This window comes from Drosophila rhopaloa, unplaced genomic scaffold, assembly GCF_018152115.1.
Source record: "Drosophila rhopaloa isolate 14029-0021.01 unplaced genomic scaffold, ASM1815211v1 contig_167, whole genome shotgun sequence".
Taxonomy (NCBI): Eukaryota; Metazoa; Arthropoda; class Insecta; order Diptera; family Drosophilidae; genus Drosophila; species Drosophila rhopaloa.
Window position 1 is genome coordinate 387,655 of NW_025335047.1, and position 15,572 is coordinate 403,226.

Sequence of the window (15,572 nt, forward strand, 5' to 3'; positions counted from 1 at the left end):
CTTGACTCCCTATTTCCCCCCGCCCCCTTCCCCACTTATGCACGGAGAAGCGTAGTTTTGGAGCACCTTGGTCCCACTGTAACTGGCTGGGCGAACAGCTGTTCGGTGGTTTCTCGGTTTGTATACTTTCTGTTTTAGTTTTGATTAGGGAGCGATGCGATGCGATGATTAAACCCGTTGAAACGAGTCGTCGCAGTTCTCTAAAAAAAACTTTTGTGTTCGCTTTCCCGGCTGTAATTTACCAACAGCAACTATATTTTTCAGTGAGCTTTTCTGGCCATTAAAAGAACGCAATTGAGTGATTGTTTTGATGTGAAAAATGTGTACTGCGGTTCCAGTCCGAAGCCACAATTTTCCCGACTAAAAAAAGAACGGCACCACCGGAGTGTGAGAGCGAAATGCGTGTACCGCTGGCCCACTGGGTCCACAACTGAATCCGAATCCGAGTCCCAGACGCTGTGACTACAATCTCTCGACTTCCGAGCTAATAATCCCTTTGGCAGGCCCGTAAAATGAGTCTGTGGCGGAACCTGCGCTCCTTGGAGACCCGTAATCTGGACCTGGCCCTCAGCCAGCGGGAGAACCAGTTGGTACACGGCAACCTTCCCTCGGCAATTTTCCGAGAGCGCCTTACTGCGGCTGAGAATCTCTACCAGCGCAATCTTACCGGCCACTACGGTTGTGTAAATGCCCTGGAGTTCAGTCAGGGTGGTCAGTTCCTGGCCTCAGGTGAGTGCAACTACCTGTTGATGGGTCGAGGGATGGGTTTAGGATTACGTTTCCGGCTAATTCTTTATCCCTATCCTTAAATCGCACAGGAGGCGACGACAAGAGAGTTTTGCTGTGGAATATTGACCGCGAGGTGGTGTCCCGACTGGGAAAACCCCGGTCCATGAACGAGACACATGCCAGCAACATCTTCTGTCTGGGATTCGACACCCACAACACCTGCATCTTTTCCGGAGGAAACGATGATTTGGTTATCCAACATGATCTGGAAACGTGAGTCAGGATTTGTAATATAATTTTTTTTTTAATTTCATAATTTGGCTTCTAGAATTTCCCAACAATTCAGATAAATGTTGTGTTAAAAATACGCTTTGTTGAATTCCTTATATAAATATAATTAAATTAGTCTTAATAAATAAATTAAACATTTTTCAAAACGTTAAATTTTTGGACAGTATATAGCCCCTTAAAATCTGACCGAAACCATAACTTTCTGATTTTTTTTTAAGTGGAAAAATCCTCAACTACTTTTCGCACGATGGTCCCGTCTATGGCTTGAGCTTGGACAAAACCAGTGGGCATCTCTTGAGCGTGGCCACGGAGCATGGCGAGATCCTAGTCTACGACCTGAGGGCAGGAAAGTCCGAACCGCTTGCCCTGGCCAAATTTAAGACGCCCTTCAACGCCGTGGAGTTTCATCCGCTGAACGGCAACTTCCTGGCCACCGCCAACGCCAAAAGGGGAGCCATGCTCTGGGATTTGAGGCACCACCAGCAGTGAGCTCAGAACAACAATTGCAAGGCGCTTAACTCAGCCATTTATCCCAACCCAGGGCCCTCTGCCAGTACAACTACATCCCGGAGTCGCCGAGCTGCATGAGCGTGCGCTTCAATTGCAATGGCACTCTGCTGCTCACCCTGCACCGCCGGCTGCCACCGATCCTTTACAGCCCTGGGTCCCCGGAGCCGGTGGCCACCTTCTACAACGAAGAGTACTTCAACTCGTGCACCATGAAGAGCTGCACGTTTGCAGGGCCGCAGGACGAGCTAGTGGTCTCCGGCTCGGACAACTTTAACATGTTCATCTGGCGGCTCGATGGAGTGGACTGTCAGTTACCTGGTGTGATTTTGCTAAATATTCCTACCTAACGTTGTCTTCTTATTAGTGGAGAAGAAGAACCAGTGGATGGAGACCCCCCCAGTGATCCTCACCGGACACCGTTCCATAGTCAACCAAGTGCGCTACAACCGGCAGCGCTGTTTGCTCGCCTCCTCCGGCGTGGAAAAGATCATTAAAGTAAGTGGAGAAGGCCTTTATGCTCCCAATAATCCTACGCATCCTCCCTTCAGCTGTGGAGCCCCTTTGCCCAGCAGGGCTGGGAGGGATCCCTGACCCAAGCCGAAGCCCTTCCCTATTGCACCCGCACGCTGCACCGCGAGTCCTCGGACCATGTGTCCCAATACTTCAGTGCCCGCAACACAGAAGAGGACCAGGTAATGCTGGCCTTCTTCGACACGCTGGTGCAGCGCGAGCTCGAGTCCTGGAGCACCGTGGAGAACCAGAGCAACTACAGCAGCAGCTCGGACACCTCCAGTAGCGAGGCCAGCTCAGTCACGGAGGAGCCGGGCGACGAGGAGCGCGACCACGAGCAGGACCAACAACTCGATCAGTCCCACGACGAGGACAATGAGCCTGACATTGACACGCCCAACGTCAGCGAACTGAGCTGGCAGACTCATCCAAACCGCATCTTCTACCTGATCGCCAAGAAGCGGCGTGCCCTGCTCCAGTTGGCGGTGCGGGGCACCACGGGACAGCCGCGGAGCGTTGACCAGTTGCTCCAGCGGCTTCTCGGCGAGCAAAAGCAGGTGGCCACGCAAGCGCGGATCAGCGACTGGCTGGAAGAGACGCACCGCCTGTTTGGGGACGACGAGCTGCCCACTACATCGGCGGAGGCAGCGGCCCGGGAACAGAGACGCCGCGCCTGCGATCAGCTCAGCAGGAGTCCTCGGCGGGCACAAGAATTAAAAAGTGAGTTTGGCTGTACGTAGGGTACACAGAAACTAAAGAAACAACAGAATCCTGTATTCAACACCTTTAAAAATAATTTAATACATTCGCTTGCGCTTTAAAAAGACCTCGGCCATGCACACAGCGGCCGATAGTAGACATCCGATAGTGAGGGCGTAGAACGCCAGTTGGACGTCGGAAATAGTGAGCACTTTCCACCGCCCGACGTCCAACTGGGCCAAGTACTCTGGAAACCGTTGGATGCTCCACTTGGCGCGCTCTTTCGCCTCGCCCGTCCACAAGCCCACGATTCCTCCGGCCACCAGGCGGAGTACGATCCGGTTCACCTCCTCCAAATACGGCGATGGGCGTGGCAGGACATAGGCGATGTGATAGTTTTTAGGGCACTCGGGGATCTTGTGCACTTTCTTGGTCATCACGTATCGAATGTCACTCAGCTGCAAACTGGCAAAACGGGTTACGCCCGCAAAACCTCCTCTCTTGGAAACCATCTCAATGAGTCGCTCCTCGCCCTCGGCTACCAGCATCATCTTGGCATCCAGCCGACGATAGACCTCCGAATCGTGGCCATAAAAGAGGTCGTCCTTGAAGGCAAGATGCTTAATGTAAATGGGACGGCCGGACTCATCCAGTTCCCTTAAGGTATTGACATCCCGATAGTAAAGAGGTCGTATGTAAACTGTGGCCAGGCTGGACTCCAGCAGCGCTCCGAAAATCACGCTCACCAGGCATAGGGAAGCCACAAAGATGCGTTCCGAGTGGAATGGGGGAAAGCTACCCACATTCACCCGCACCCAAACGACCCAAGTGTCGATAAAAATGCGACGAGCTGCTCCAAAATTACTGATCTCCGTAGTAAGTGACCCATCTGGTATGCGTTCGATGCGCAGTCCCAGATTTAGAGCCCTCAGAATAAGCCAGACAAGGGACCCAACGAGACCCACCATCAGGAAGCACAGCCACACATCTGTATGCACAGCAAAAAGGGGAAGGATAGACTGCGGAATCCTTTGCGCCTTTTGCACGTACAGGCAGAGTTCGTCCATGTAGACGGCTGCGCTAAACTGGATGTGGGTGGTCAGGTAGTCCTTCACGAAGAATCCCGCGAAGATTATGTCCACTTCGCCACGGTGGGCGCGACCCACACCACCACTATACGATCCATCCGCCAGGCGACCTCCAAAGAATTCATCATCCGGCCAGAGATATTGGGGCGTAAAGTTCAATTGCCTGGCCACGATTTTGGCCAACTTGGCATCGGCCCCAGCTACGTTCAGAACCTTGTTGTTTTCGCCATCCCCTCTTACACTGGAGTAAACCGAATCGAAGATGTATATTCTCAAAGGATAACCCTCAAGATTATTGTAGATTCGTCCATAAGCTTCGGGATCTTGAACCACTACTAAGCTCTGTTTGAAGGGATTGTAGAGGAGTATGCGATCTAAGCTCATCTGAACATAGTAAATTCGACTGTGTCCATGCTGGAGCCATGCTTTCGCCATGAAATCCACTAAAATTGCATCATCCTCAGGCTTATATTTCTCCAAAGCCAGTATGTAAAAGCCATCTGTGTTGTCCAAACTAATCAGGATATCCTGCATTTGCTGAACATTTCCAAACAGATAGAAATTATGTCGAGTAGTTTTTAGATCCGATGGAAATTCCTTCCGATTCAGACTAATTTTAAGCGCATTCTCTCTGAGCTTCATCAAAAACTGGACCAGATTGTTGTCTCCTTTCGCAGAATTTCTTAGATGAAGTTCAAGGCAACCCTCAAGCTGGCCTAAAATAGAGGCCAGAACCAGCTTGTAGTCCGTGTTATTGGCCTGACCAAAGGTGCCTCCCACTAGAGCCAGCATAATTAGCTGCAGCGTCGTCGCCATATCAGGAGTTACTGAACCTTTGACTGAGATTGTAGAGCTAACAATAGGACAAGTTCAAGATACGGGGTATGCCCGTTGCCCTAGTGTTTGCTAAGTGTCAGAACTACTGACACCTGAGGGCGGACTGCTACCAACAATTATTGGCAAGTGCCTGGGGTCTGTTGACACTACTTGGATTGACCCCATGACTTGCCCATTTATGCTTGAAAAGCTTATATGCTGTATTTACAAGTTACTAATTTGAATACTTTTTAATTCACACATCATCAAAAGAGAGCGATAAAAAACTTTTAATTACTTGATGTATCTACTTTGTCCTAAAACTAATCCCATCCAATATTTTCCAGTTGAAACTTTTCAATCCAGCATCGATCCAAGGGAACGCAAGCGAAAGGTAAAGCGTAAGCGATTTTTGGTCGCCAAGCACAGGAGAACGTCTCGTCGACTACGTCCCACTGAAATGGACAACCATAGTATCGGCTCAAATGATACCGAATATCTGGAGGGACACAACGACACCGACGAGGAGGAGTCGTCGCCAGGGGACAATCACAACAATAATGCCAATGCAAGTGAAGTTCAATCAGATGAGCACGAGGACAGCTCCTTCTCCACATCCATGACCTCCATGGAGGCGCAATTGTCCCAAGCTCCCAGTACCTCCAGTTCGTTTCCTTTTCTTCCCGAACTGGAGGCCAACAACAACAGCCAGCTGACATCCAATCACAATCACAAGACAGTCAATGTCAACGGTCTAGTTCCGGATATTTCTAATACGGAGTCAACAGCATCCACATCTTCATCCATATAAGTGGAACCCATATTGGAGCTAAAAGTCCAACTATTTAAAACATCCTCTTAGGCTTAAATTTGTTTTTATACAAAAAATCACCCATCCACGTTAATTTGGATCTCCGCTGAAACACAAATATTCGCTTTAGCATAACTTAAAGAAAGTATAAAACACTACGTGTCCATACTTTTTAAATTTGTTTGAACGAAACGGTGAATTTATGATGTTCATATAAAGCGAACTATTTTTTTTTTTTTTTGGCAAATATATAAAGTTAGCTAAAACTGGCATTTAGCAACTTAAAAATTAGTCAAAACTTAATTCTTCAAAGTTTAAAAGTAAAAACAGAAAAATCAATTCAAAACTAACAGTGCGATTTTTTCGGTCGCCATTTTTTCACAGCGAAATTGCTCAGAATTTCAGATGACTTTTTTTGTATGTAGTCTTTCTTCATTCCCAGGATGTTTTAAGTCATTTGTTTTTTTTGTTTTGAAAATAAAGTTTTTCCTATAAATTTGATTGTATTCTTTCAATTCATTTATTGATTGTGGAATTTTCGTAATGGCTTCAATAATTTATAAATACATTATGTTTCATAAACCAACAGATAAGAATTTTCTTGCTTGTGCGTTGAACTTTGAACTGGTATGCACGTAAATGCGAAGATTAAAAAAAGGGAACATCTTTAAGTATACTCAAGTCTGAGAATGGTTGAGCTTGAATCTAGATTGGTTTCAACTACGGCTAGGAGTAGGCTAATTAATTTACACGATAGCTGGCGGAGATCAGCGTTCGCCTCAGTAGGCTTCGATTTTTTCGTTCATGTCGCTTGGCCTGAACGGCAGCTCCATGTCCTTGCAGCGCTCAATCACGAATTGCTCTAGTTGACAGCCAGCGCTGGAAGAGGTTCAATATATAGGATATAATCAAGTCCAACCATTCGCTATCCTGATCTACTCACTCGTATATTTCGTTGCCCTCAACGTTGTACAAATCGCAGTTCCTGAACACCAACTGGATGTCGCTTAGCAGCTCCTCGTTCAGCTGATAAGCGCCCATGTTCAGTTTGGACTTGATCTTGGCCAGATCCATTGGTGACTTAATGATCTGATGATAGTCCGGCACCTCCGATGTCAGCACAGGTCGTAGAAACGGCCAAGAGGCCTTGTGCTTCATGATCTGTTCTAGCAGATCATACAAGGCAGAGCTGTTCAACGGCAGGTTCTCGTTCGTCCTTCGACCGCCCCTCCGATGGTTATTGTTATTGGTGCTGCTGTTGTTGTTGTTTTTGTTATTTCCGTTGCTCTGCGGGGCGGACTTATCGATGGGCAAGCGCAAAGAGTGGCGAGAGGAGCGGGAGCGCTTGGCTTGTGGTTCATCCTCATCGTGGTCGTCGTCCCCATTCACTGGGGCAAAAAGAAAAACAGGGAAAGTAAGTAAAGTAAATAGATATCTTATTTGTAAGCTCACTGTTGCTGTGTCGGCGCCTATGTCGCTGTGGCTCTGGCTTGCACTTTATGCACACAAATTCCGTGCGTGGCGGGCGCTTGAGATTGACGCACTCCAGATGATAGGTTAAAAGGCAGACTACGCATCTAATATCGCTGCCTTCGTAGAAACACTTGTTACAGACCTTCTCATCATGGCTGTGGAAAGAAAAATAATTTAATTTCCAATCTATCCACTTAAAGGTAGTTTTAACTTACGACTTCTCTTCGTCTGTTGAGGAAGCTTCATCGCTTTCGGTCTCTTTCTCGGCAGCCTCTTCAATCTTTTTAAATCTAAGTCGCTTGCCCGTGGGTCTTGGGCGCGGTCTTCTCGAAGGTCGCCCGTTGATCTTCACAGAGGAGCGGGTGGTGGACTCCGCGCTTTCGTCATCCGTCTGTGCTTCGTACTCGTTATCCTCATCCGACTTATCGTCATCCTCATCCTCATCTTCAACCTCATCCTCTTCCTCATCTTCATCCTCATCCGCTTCCTCCTCATCTTTCTCCTCCTCTTCTTCTTCTTCCGTAGGCTCATCCTCTGCTTCTACAATAAACTTGCGTTTCTTTTTTGAGGCCTGCTTTTTATCCTTTTCGTTTTGGGCGCTACTAAGACCCAGGCTCTTCACGCAGTCATTGCAATACCAGTTACCCTGAGGCACGGACCTCAGCTTGGGCTTCAGGCAAAACATGTGGGTGCCAGCGTTGCACTCGTCACACAGCAGCATCTTCTCCGGATCGCTGCCTCGCCGGCAGACCTTGCATAAGGACTTGTTGGTGGACCGCCTCCACTGGATGAGGTCGTGCAGGATGTTGAGGTGAAGAAACACCTGGGCAAAGCTCGTGCTCTCCATTAGCGACACCTCCCATTGGTGCAGACGCGAGTCGCAGGCGAGCCTCAGTGCCTCCTGCTTGGGGTCCCACTTCTTCATGCCGTAGGGTTCTTTAAGGAAGCGCTTTCCAATGGCCTGCTCCACTTGGAGGAGAGCCGAGGCCAGGTTGCGCACCGCGATTGGAATGGAGACGGCGTAAGTAGGTTGATCCTCCTCATCGTCACTGTCTGGGGAGGACTCTGTCTCCGTAGGAGCGGCCAAATACAAGCCGGGATCGCGGTATGGCTTCTTGGCAAATTTACCCCACAGAGCCACATCATCTTCCTCGTGAGTGCCAAGCGATTCGTTGTCAGAACCATTGGCTGCTTCTTCTTCTAGTTTGCCACCTGGACCCCACTGCAACTTGCCCTGCGCGTCGTACCTGCCTGCGAGCAGATCGTTACGCCACTTTTCCATATCCTTGACTTTTAGGCGGCCAAGATCGCCTGTGAAAATATCACTTTCGAATTGAATAATGCGCTCCACCAAATGTAATCGCATTACTTCGTTCAAATCAGACCCGTTTGGCAGTCCAAAGTTGGCGTCCCCGTACTTGCGTTGGGTTTCAGATTCCATCGTTGCCAGGAACTTTTTGCGCAATGATTCGTTTTCCAGGGTAAGCACCTCGACTGGGCAGGACTTTACGTGCTGTTCGATGAGGGGTCGCAGAACGGAAAGTTCTTGAAGTAAATTGTATTCACGAAGTCCATTGGGATTCAGTGCGCTAATTAGCTCCTCGATCTCCTCGGGTTTGTAAATGTAAGACCATCGTTGGCGTTGCCCGTTTCTGGGATCGTGCACAATACAATTTCGCTTATCACCGCTGCACATCATCAACTCGAACTGAGTGGGAGCCTCCGGAGGATCCGACTCCACTTCCATGGGTTCGGCACTGCCGTTGAGATGATGCTCTTGGTTCTCCTTGTTCTCAAGCGAATGCTTAACCCTTTTCCTGGTCTTCTTATCATCGTCTCCATAGAGTTTGAGAAGGTATAACCTCAAGTCCTTGCGAATCCTAGGCAACGTAGCTTGCTGGCGAATCTCCAGTTGCGACTTGTTTGCAGGCGGATGCTTCAAACAAGTGTCCTGGCTGTCCGGCGAGTGTTCAACAAATATTCCCGACATGGACTCCAAAACGTAGTACTTTCTATAGCATCTATCCATGCCGAGGTATACCAAGAAATTAAACAACTGCGAATGAAGCTTGAGCATCTGCCGCTCGTGCTTGCGATGTTGCTGATCCGATTGGGCGAGAAGCTCCGCAATGCTCTTGTTTAACTTCTCAGCCATTGCTTCCCTTTTTTCTGGCTCAGCGGCACTGACCTCGAGTTGGTGCGATTGGGTAAGTTTTTTCCTATTGATCTCCACGGCGGCCAGTCGTTTATTTTCCCCGATGACTAATGCTCGCAGTTCCTGTTTGGCCTTTGCTGTCTGCTCCATGCGTTCCTCAATCACATTAATGGTGCCAGAGTACGTGAGAATCTGAGACATCAGGCAGCGGATCAAGTGCATTATGTCCCTGAACTTAAGCTGATATACGGAATGGTTTTTAAGAGTGCGCAGAATGTCTGAGTGCTGTAGGCGCAGCTCCAAGCCGGGATCTTCTTTCGAGGAGTAGCCGTTCCGGTACATCACTCTCCATCGCTCCGTCTTCTCACTTACGATAGCTCCGGATCCGAGAAGATGCAGGCGCAGCACTTCACTTAGAGTCAGTGCATCCAGAGGCAATTGGTTAACCTAGTAGAAAGGGAAAATGTTGATTAGTTGTTGTAAATTAGGATATACAAATATCGGGATATTTTACCTTAAAGGAAAAGTGCCTCTTGGCGTACAAGTGGCTTTTGGCGGCCTGCGCCATACTCCAATAGGGCTCGTTTGTTTGGGCCGCCCGATCCAGGTAGGTCACCGCACACTCCTCCTCCTCCTCCTTCTGCAAATCGAAAACCGTACCAAGGAGCACGAGGAGAATATCTGACAGTGGACCCGCAATCTCACGGGCACTCAGCGCTCGGGTCATCTCGTAGAAGCTCAGGTTCTGGCGGAACACTTCGATGCCAGACAGCAGTCCTGCGTACGTGTGCATAAACTCGCGCAGCGTGAAGGCATCGCCCAGCATTCGCTCAGGCAGCAGGGTGACAACTTGTCTGTAGCGTGGCAGCACTTTCTGGTCGTTTCGCTCCAGATCGTCGGTCTTCTGGAGCAGCAAATTGCATTCGTTCTCAACTCGCTCTGTCAACTGGGCCTTCTTCTCCGCCTTTTGCCTCTCAAGTTCAATAATTTTGGCCTCCTTTTCCAGCCTTACACGCTCCATTTCCTCCGCCAGAGATTTGGCATCGGATTTGGCCTTCGCCTTGGACTTAGCAGCCGTAGCCTCATCAGCCACAATGTATTTGTTCAGGGTGGATTGCTTCTTGGCATCCTTGGTATCGGGTTTTCTGATCTTAGCGGGTGAGTAGCGCGGCATCTTGCCAATGAAAATGGTGGAAAAGCTCACGCCGTGGTCCGTCACGTATTGCTTGTAAGCCTCTGGTTTGGGTCGCAGGAGTCCATCCACGCGAGACACATTGCTCTTGATGAACATATTCAGGTTTTCCAGGTTGAACTCCAATCGCGAGCGACGCAGTAGCTTGAAGGGCAGCTCAACCTCCGCAGCGGGATTTCCCTTGTTCGGGCGGAGTCTGTAGACCAGGCTGTCGGTCTCCTCAAAGACGCCATTTCCTGGTTCCGGCATACTTTTGTCCAACGTGATGCCTACCACCGTGTAGGAGGTGTTCTTTTTGGCCTGCACCGTAACCTCCTCGCCAATGAAGAAGCGCTTGCGCAGGAATTTGGCCACCATCATGTTCAGAGTGTTGACCGACGACTGGCGGGCGTGCTCCACCACCAGGAGCACGGGTGCCCGGAGGCTCTGTTTGAATTGCTCCATCTTCTTGCGCGCCGCCCGTTCGCTCTTCACCGCCTCCTCGTAAGTGAGGTTCTCCTTGCCGGTGGCCTCGCACTGCCACACTGTAGAGTTGATAGCCATCACGTGTCGGAAGTAGTGTCTAAAGAAATATAAACAGTTTAAATATTTACAATCATCATTGCAATCACCGTGTATGAAATTTAGAATACGACCGACCTGCCCACAATTGACGTCTGCCTTCTTCGCCTTCTGATTTTTCACTGACACGATTCTTTTCTTTTTTTTTTTTAATTTTTTCGTGATTCTTCTTTTGTCCTATTTTTTTCTCTGCAAAACAGACACTTGTGTACACAAGGACACGTTTGATCTGATCTTTAACCGGGCATGTCCCGTATAAAATACCCGGAACACATTCACATTCCGTTCTTCTTAAAACAAGGAATAATGTCCCAAAGCAAGTATGTAATTGTTTAACTATTTATTTAGCTCGTTAGCTCATTAATAAAATCATAAACAAGAGGCCCGTCCCAATAGTTAACAAATTACTTAAAAGTTTACAAATTTAAGATGTATTAAAATAAAACAATTTATAAAAAGAGTAAGTATAATTATTGCATACTCATTCATTACTATTGCAATATGTTTGCACCAGTACTAAATTTTAGCTTTTTCCAAATGACATAACTAATTAGTGAACCTAGTTTTCGATATTCTGACTTGGCTAAGATACAAATAATAAGTCATACAATATAGGTCATACAATATTTTAAACTGTACAATCAAGCTATACAAGGCGATGCAATTTAAAATTATGGAAGGCGCGCTTTGTCTAACACCGGGTGGCAACGCCGCGGCCAGCAGCTGTGTCTTCCCGCCACCGAACAGCGTTTTTTGTGCCTAGGCCCACGAGACTCGCACACCAACATGAACTTACACACACACACACGCTTTCGTTGTATACTCTAGAGCAGCGTCCTCCGCAAAGGGGCAGGGGAGGGACAGTAACATAAATGAAATGATGCACTTACTCATAGTCACGGAAAATGCGCTTGGTAATGTAGCAGCAGAAAACCAGGTCGTTGTCGTGGAATGTTTCGTTTTTGCCCTCCTCCTGATTCAGGTCAAATCCCTCCCGCTTGCAAATTGGCATTTTGTTGATTTGCTTTCTTAACTCTTAAATTTTCAATGGCAATCCTTGTAAACACACGCTTGGCACTTCGAAACTATAAACTCGCGGCGGGGCTGATACGTTTCACAACGCAAGGCGCCAAATTTTCACGACCTCTTTCGGCTCTTCCTATGTTTTAGGCTCGGTTTTTCGGGGGTAAGCGCGTTGCGATCCGGCGCAATTTTACTCGCTGTTCGGGAGTGACACTGTCCCTGCGCTTTCCAATATCTTTGTGGCTGGCTTCAGCGGCATCAGCTCTTTAAATCCGCCGATTTTTCAGCGCACCGAATATTTTCACGCGCCTTTGCCAATTTTTTACAAATAATGTTACCGTATTTCGCGAGCGCAAAAATGGCAAAAGACGCGGACGAGGAAACCCGATAGACCGATAGCCCTGTAAAACGATTTTTTAAATAACGGAATTTCAAAAATAACGCACAAACATGTAATGTTTTAAAACAATTCATTGAAAAACTATATGTAGACTAAGATAAATGCAATGGGTGTAAAGATTCTGATTGCTGAAGGTCGCTCAAAAATAATTAAACTTAATAGAATTATAAGATGATTTTCTGAGATATAAAAATACATATTATAAAATTACAATCTGGAGACTTAAAAATTGAACAACATTCTTGCATTTTAGATTGTTTATTCTTTTTACCTCTTTATATGTGCAAATTCTTTTCACCTCACCTAGGTACAAAAACAAGTACCTTTTTCAACACTGACTATAGCAGTGGTGTGTGTGTGTGTGAGGTGTGTGTGTTTCCAGCCGTGATAAGACGATCACCCATTTGCTCCGCGTAAAACATATTCTTAATAGTTTTGTTTCTTTTAATATTGTTAAAATGTACGCGAGACTGATCTGCAGATTGGGCGCGAACGCCAGGTGAGAATAGAGATCGACGTTGCCTATAATGTTCCTTGAAATCAAGAGGTTCTACTTCACCCACCGGACGATTACATAAACCTTGCCCATTTGTTTTTGTTTTCAACAGGTGCTTGGCCACAGAAGCCAGTCCAAAAGTGCGTCCCATCAGCAAGATCCTCATTTCGAACCGCGGGGAGATCGCGTGCCGCGTGATCCGGACAGCCCGCAAACTGGGAGTCCGCACAGTAGCCATCTTCTCCGATCCGGATGAGAAGAGCCTGCACACGCAGCTGGCGGACGAGGCCTACCGCGTGGGCGAGGCCGCTTCCTCCGCCTCGTATCTGCGTGGGGAACACATTTTGGACATAGCCAAGAGGTCGGGCGCCCAGGCCATCCACCCGGGCTACGGCTTCCTCTCCGAGTCCGTGGAGTTCGCCGAGCTGTGCCAGCGCGAGGGCGTCATCTTCATGGGCCCTCCCAGCTCCGCCATCCGGGACATGGGTATCAAGAGCACCAGCAAGGCTATCATGGCTGCTGCTGGAGTTCCCATCATTAATGGCTACCACGGGGAAGATCAATCGAATGAGTGTCTGCAGAGGGAAGCCCAGGCTATCGGCTTTCCCTTGATGATCAAGGCGGTAAGGGGCGGCGGAGGCAAGGGCATGAGGATCGCCGAAAAACCGGAAGACTTTCTCACCGCCCTGAACTCGGCGCGCAATGAGTCCCAAAAGTCGTTTGGCGACAGTTCCGTGCTGCTGGAGCGCTATGTCCGTTCGCCCCGCCACGTGGAGGTTCAGGTCTTTGCGGATCAGTATGGCGAAGCCGTCTACCTATGGGAGCGGGATTGCTCTGTGCAGCGACGTCACCAGAAGATCATTGAAGAGGCGCCAGCTGTAAGTCAATATATCATCAATTAGATTCAGTAACTAACATCAATTTGTATTCCCAAGCCTGGTTTGTCAGAGGAACTGCGTCGTGAGCTGGGAGAGGCCGCTGTACGTGCCGCCAAGGCTGTGGGCTACGTTGGAGCTGGCACAGTGGAGTTCATCCTGGACAAGGAGGACCTTTCGTTCCACTTTATGGAGATGAACACCCGCTTGCAGGTCGAGCATCCCATCTCGGAGATGATCACTGGGACAGACCTTGTTGAGTGGCAGATTCGCGTTGCCGCAGGAGAGCCTCTGCCGCTGAAGCAGGCGCAGATCACTCGGCGAGGTCACGCCTTCGAAGCGCGCATCTATGCGGAGAATCCTCGCGGGGGCTTCCTGCCCGGAGCAGGACCACTGCGCTATCTGTCCACTCCCCAGCCAAGTGCCGATGTGCGCGTCGAGACGGGAGTGCGTGAGGGGGATGAAGTGTCTGTCCACTATGACCCTATGATTGCCAAACTAGTCGTTTGGGGAGAGAATCGGGCGCAGGCACTCAACTCCTTGGTTGCACGATTAGGCGAGTATCATGTGAGTAGATGAAAGGAGTAAATAGCTCCTGAGATCTCTCGAATAAAAAACCGGTTTCAGATCTCAGGCCTGGACACGAACATTAACTTCCTCATTGATCTGGCTTCGCACCCGGAGTTCCAGTTGGCCAACGTACACACAGGCTTTATCGATGAGCATTTCGACACGCTCTTCCCGCCAATTGTCATCAGTCCGCAGCAAGTGAGCCAAGCGGCACTGGCACTGGTATTTACTGAGTTGCAAGCAGCCTTTGGCAACGGCAACAGCGGACAAGATCCTTTCGCTGTCACACCCAATGCCCGTCTTAATTACACCTTAATCCGGACCTTCAACTTGAAAGCCAATGAGAAAGGTAAGAGAATATTTTTTAATATCTTACAGTTTACTCTGTGGCTGTCAAATTCGCTGGCGAGGATATATTTCAATCTTTCAGTATATTTCAAAATTTAATCTTACAGTTTACTCTGTGGCTGTCAAGTTCGATGGCGAGGGTGTGCAAATACAAGTGGACAATGGCGATTGGCAGGTGGCCAAAGCGGAAAGAGTGCAGGATGGCGGTCGTCTAAAAATCCGTGCCAATATCGATAGCAATATCACCACTTATAATGCTAATATTGATGACCCCAGTGTCAGTTTGTTTTTGGAGGTATGTTTGTGTTTCCTTAATTAATCACAAAACTATTCAAGTTTGAATTATTTTAATTTTGCAGAATGGCAAGCTTGACTTTGAGCTGGTGCAGCCGAAATTCTTGAGTGCTCAGGTGGATCAACTGGGAGGAGGTGGCTCCCGCGTGGTGGCACCCATACCCGGTGTTTTGGAGAAGGTCCTGGTGAAGCCAGGAGACCAGGTCAAGAGGGGCGACAGTTTGGCCGTGCTTATTGGTATGCAAAAATCGTCCAAATGATCTATTTTTTAAAACACTTATTTTTTCAGCCATGAAAATGGAGCATATCCTGAAGGCCCCCAAAGATGCCACTATCAAGTCGATTGGAGGAGCCGAGGGCGAAAACGTGGCCAAGGGAGCGGCCGTGATTACATTTGTCGATGAGGAGGTTGCCAAGTAAAGGGAATGCTCCCCCAACAACGTGCCAGAGATTTTGTTGCATTTATCTACACCAATTAATTATCTAAGTATTTATGTCCGTTTACTTCAGAGATAACCAATTGCATTTATTAGAGTTAACTATGTCCATTTAATGGAGTTTCGTGTTATGTTGTCCCTTGGCATTAAAAATGTTCCAACCATCTAGAAGATGTTGTTTTAGTAGGTGAGTCAGACAGCCAACAATGGTTTTAAAAAAATGTTTTATTCGATTTCATTTTTGTTGAATTTTAATGGATGTATAAGATTTATTCAGTTTGTCAAACACACATT

General features: G+C 48.1%; 4 protein-coding genes across 4 annotated transcripts; 2 read left to right on the plus strand and 2 right to left on the minus strand.

The window, feature by feature from the left end:
• Positions 1 to 143: 143 nt before the first annotated feature.
• On the plus strand, positions 144 to 5,955 carry LOC108045119 (DDB1- and CUL4-associated factor 5). Its single transcript, XM_017124337.2, has 7 exons — positions 144 to 729; positions 819 to 1,002; positions 1,239 to 1,505; positions 1,562 to 1,836; positions 1,895 to 2,025; positions 2,079 to 2,760; positions 4,991 to 5,955. The coding sequence occupies exons 1-7, from the start codon at positions 513 to 515 to the stop codon at positions 5,452 to 5,454; spliced, it is 2,220 nt and encodes a 739-aa protein (XP_016979826.1). The 5' UTR covers positions 144 to 512; the 3' UTR covers positions 5,455 to 5,955.
• On the minus strand, positions 2,818 to 4,981 carry LOC108045120. The gene has a single exon (XM_017124338.2). It carries the CDS (start codon positions 4,641 to 4,643, stop codon positions 2,838 to 2,840), a length of 1,806 nt encoding a protein of 601 aa, XP_016979827.2. The 5' UTR covers positions 4,644 to 4,981; the 3' UTR covers positions 2,818 to 2,837.
• On the minus strand, positions 5,951 to 12,196 carry LOC108045118 (bromodomain adjacent to zinc finger domain protein 1A). Its single transcript, XM_017124336.2, has 6 exons — positions 11,726 to 12,196; positions 9,597 to 10,836; positions 7,143 to 9,529; positions 6,907 to 7,082; positions 6,398 to 6,842; positions 5,951 to 6,333 (listed from the first exon to the last, which is right to left on the minus strand). Exons 1-6 carry the CDS (start codon positions 11,845 to 11,847, stop codon positions 6,234 to 6,236), a joined length of 4,470 nt encoding a protein of 1,489 aa, XP_016979825.1. The 5' UTR covers positions 11,848 to 12,196; the 3' UTR covers positions 5,951 to 6,233.
• Positions 12,197 to 12,619: 423 nt separating this feature from the next.
• Positions 12,620 to 15,446, plus strand: LOC108045106 (methylcrotonoyl-CoA carboxylase subunit alpha, mitochondrial). Its single transcript, XM_017124310.1, has 7 exons — positions 12,620 to 12,757; positions 12,867 to 13,632; positions 13,690 to 14,196; positions 14,257 to 14,548; positions 14,655 to 14,842; positions 14,907 to 15,078; positions 15,131 to 15,446. The coding sequence occupies exons 1-7, from the start codon at positions 12,717 to 12,719 to the stop codon at positions 15,259 to 15,261; spliced, it is 2,097 nt and encodes a 698-aa protein (XP_016979799.1). The 5' UTR covers positions 12,620 to 12,716; the 3' UTR covers positions 15,262 to 15,446.
• Positions 15,447 to 15,572: the final 126 nt, after the last annotated feature.

What these genes read in the sequence shown, in the direction of transcription:
- LOC108045118 (XM_017124336.2), bottom strand. Translation starts at nt 11,847, where the DNA reads ATGCCAATTTGCAAGCGGGAGGGATTTGACCTGAATCAGGAGGAGGGC. An exon ending in CGCATTTTCCGTGACTATGA is followed by an intron (nt 10,837 to 11,725) that starts GTAAGTGCATCA and finishes ATATTTCTTTAG; the next exon opens with ACACTACTTCCGACACGTGA. An exon ending in AGAGGCACTTTTCCTTTAAG is followed by an intron (nt 9,530 to 9,596) that starts GTAAAATATCCC and finishes CCTTTCTACTAG; the next exon opens with GTTAACCAATTGCCTCTGGA.
- LOC108045106 (XM_017124310.1), top strand. Translation starts at nt 12,717, where the DNA reads ATGTACGCGAGACTGATCTGCAGATTGGGCGCGAACGCCAG. An exon ending in AGATTGGGCGCGAACGCCAG is followed by an intron (nt 12,758 to 12,866) that starts GTGAGAATAGAG and finishes TGTTTTCAACAG; the next exon opens with GTGCTTGGCCACAGAAGCCA. An exon ending in CACGATTAGGCGAGTATCAT is followed by an intron (nt 14,197 to 14,256) that starts GTGAGTAGATGA and finishes AACCGGTTTCAG; the next exon opens with ATCTCAGGCCTGGACACGAA.
- LOC108045120 (XM_017124338.2), bottom strand. Translation starts at nt 4,643, where the DNA reads ATGGCGACGACGCTGCAGCTAATTATGCTGGCTCTAGTGGGAGGCACC.
- LOC108045119 (XM_017124337.2), top strand. Translation starts at nt 513, where the DNA reads ATGAGTCTGTGGCGGAACCTGCGCTCCTTGGAGACCCGTAATCTGGAC. An exon ending in TGGTCAGTTCCTGGCCTCAG is followed by an intron (nt 730 to 818) that starts GTGAGTGCAACT and finishes TAAATCGCACAG; the next exon opens with GAGGCGACGACAAGAGAGTT. An exon ending in GCGTGGAAAAGATCATTAAA is followed by an intron (nt 2,026 to 2,078) that starts GTAAGTGGAGAA and finishes TCCTCCCTTCAG; the next exon opens with CTGTGGAGCCCCTTTGCCCA.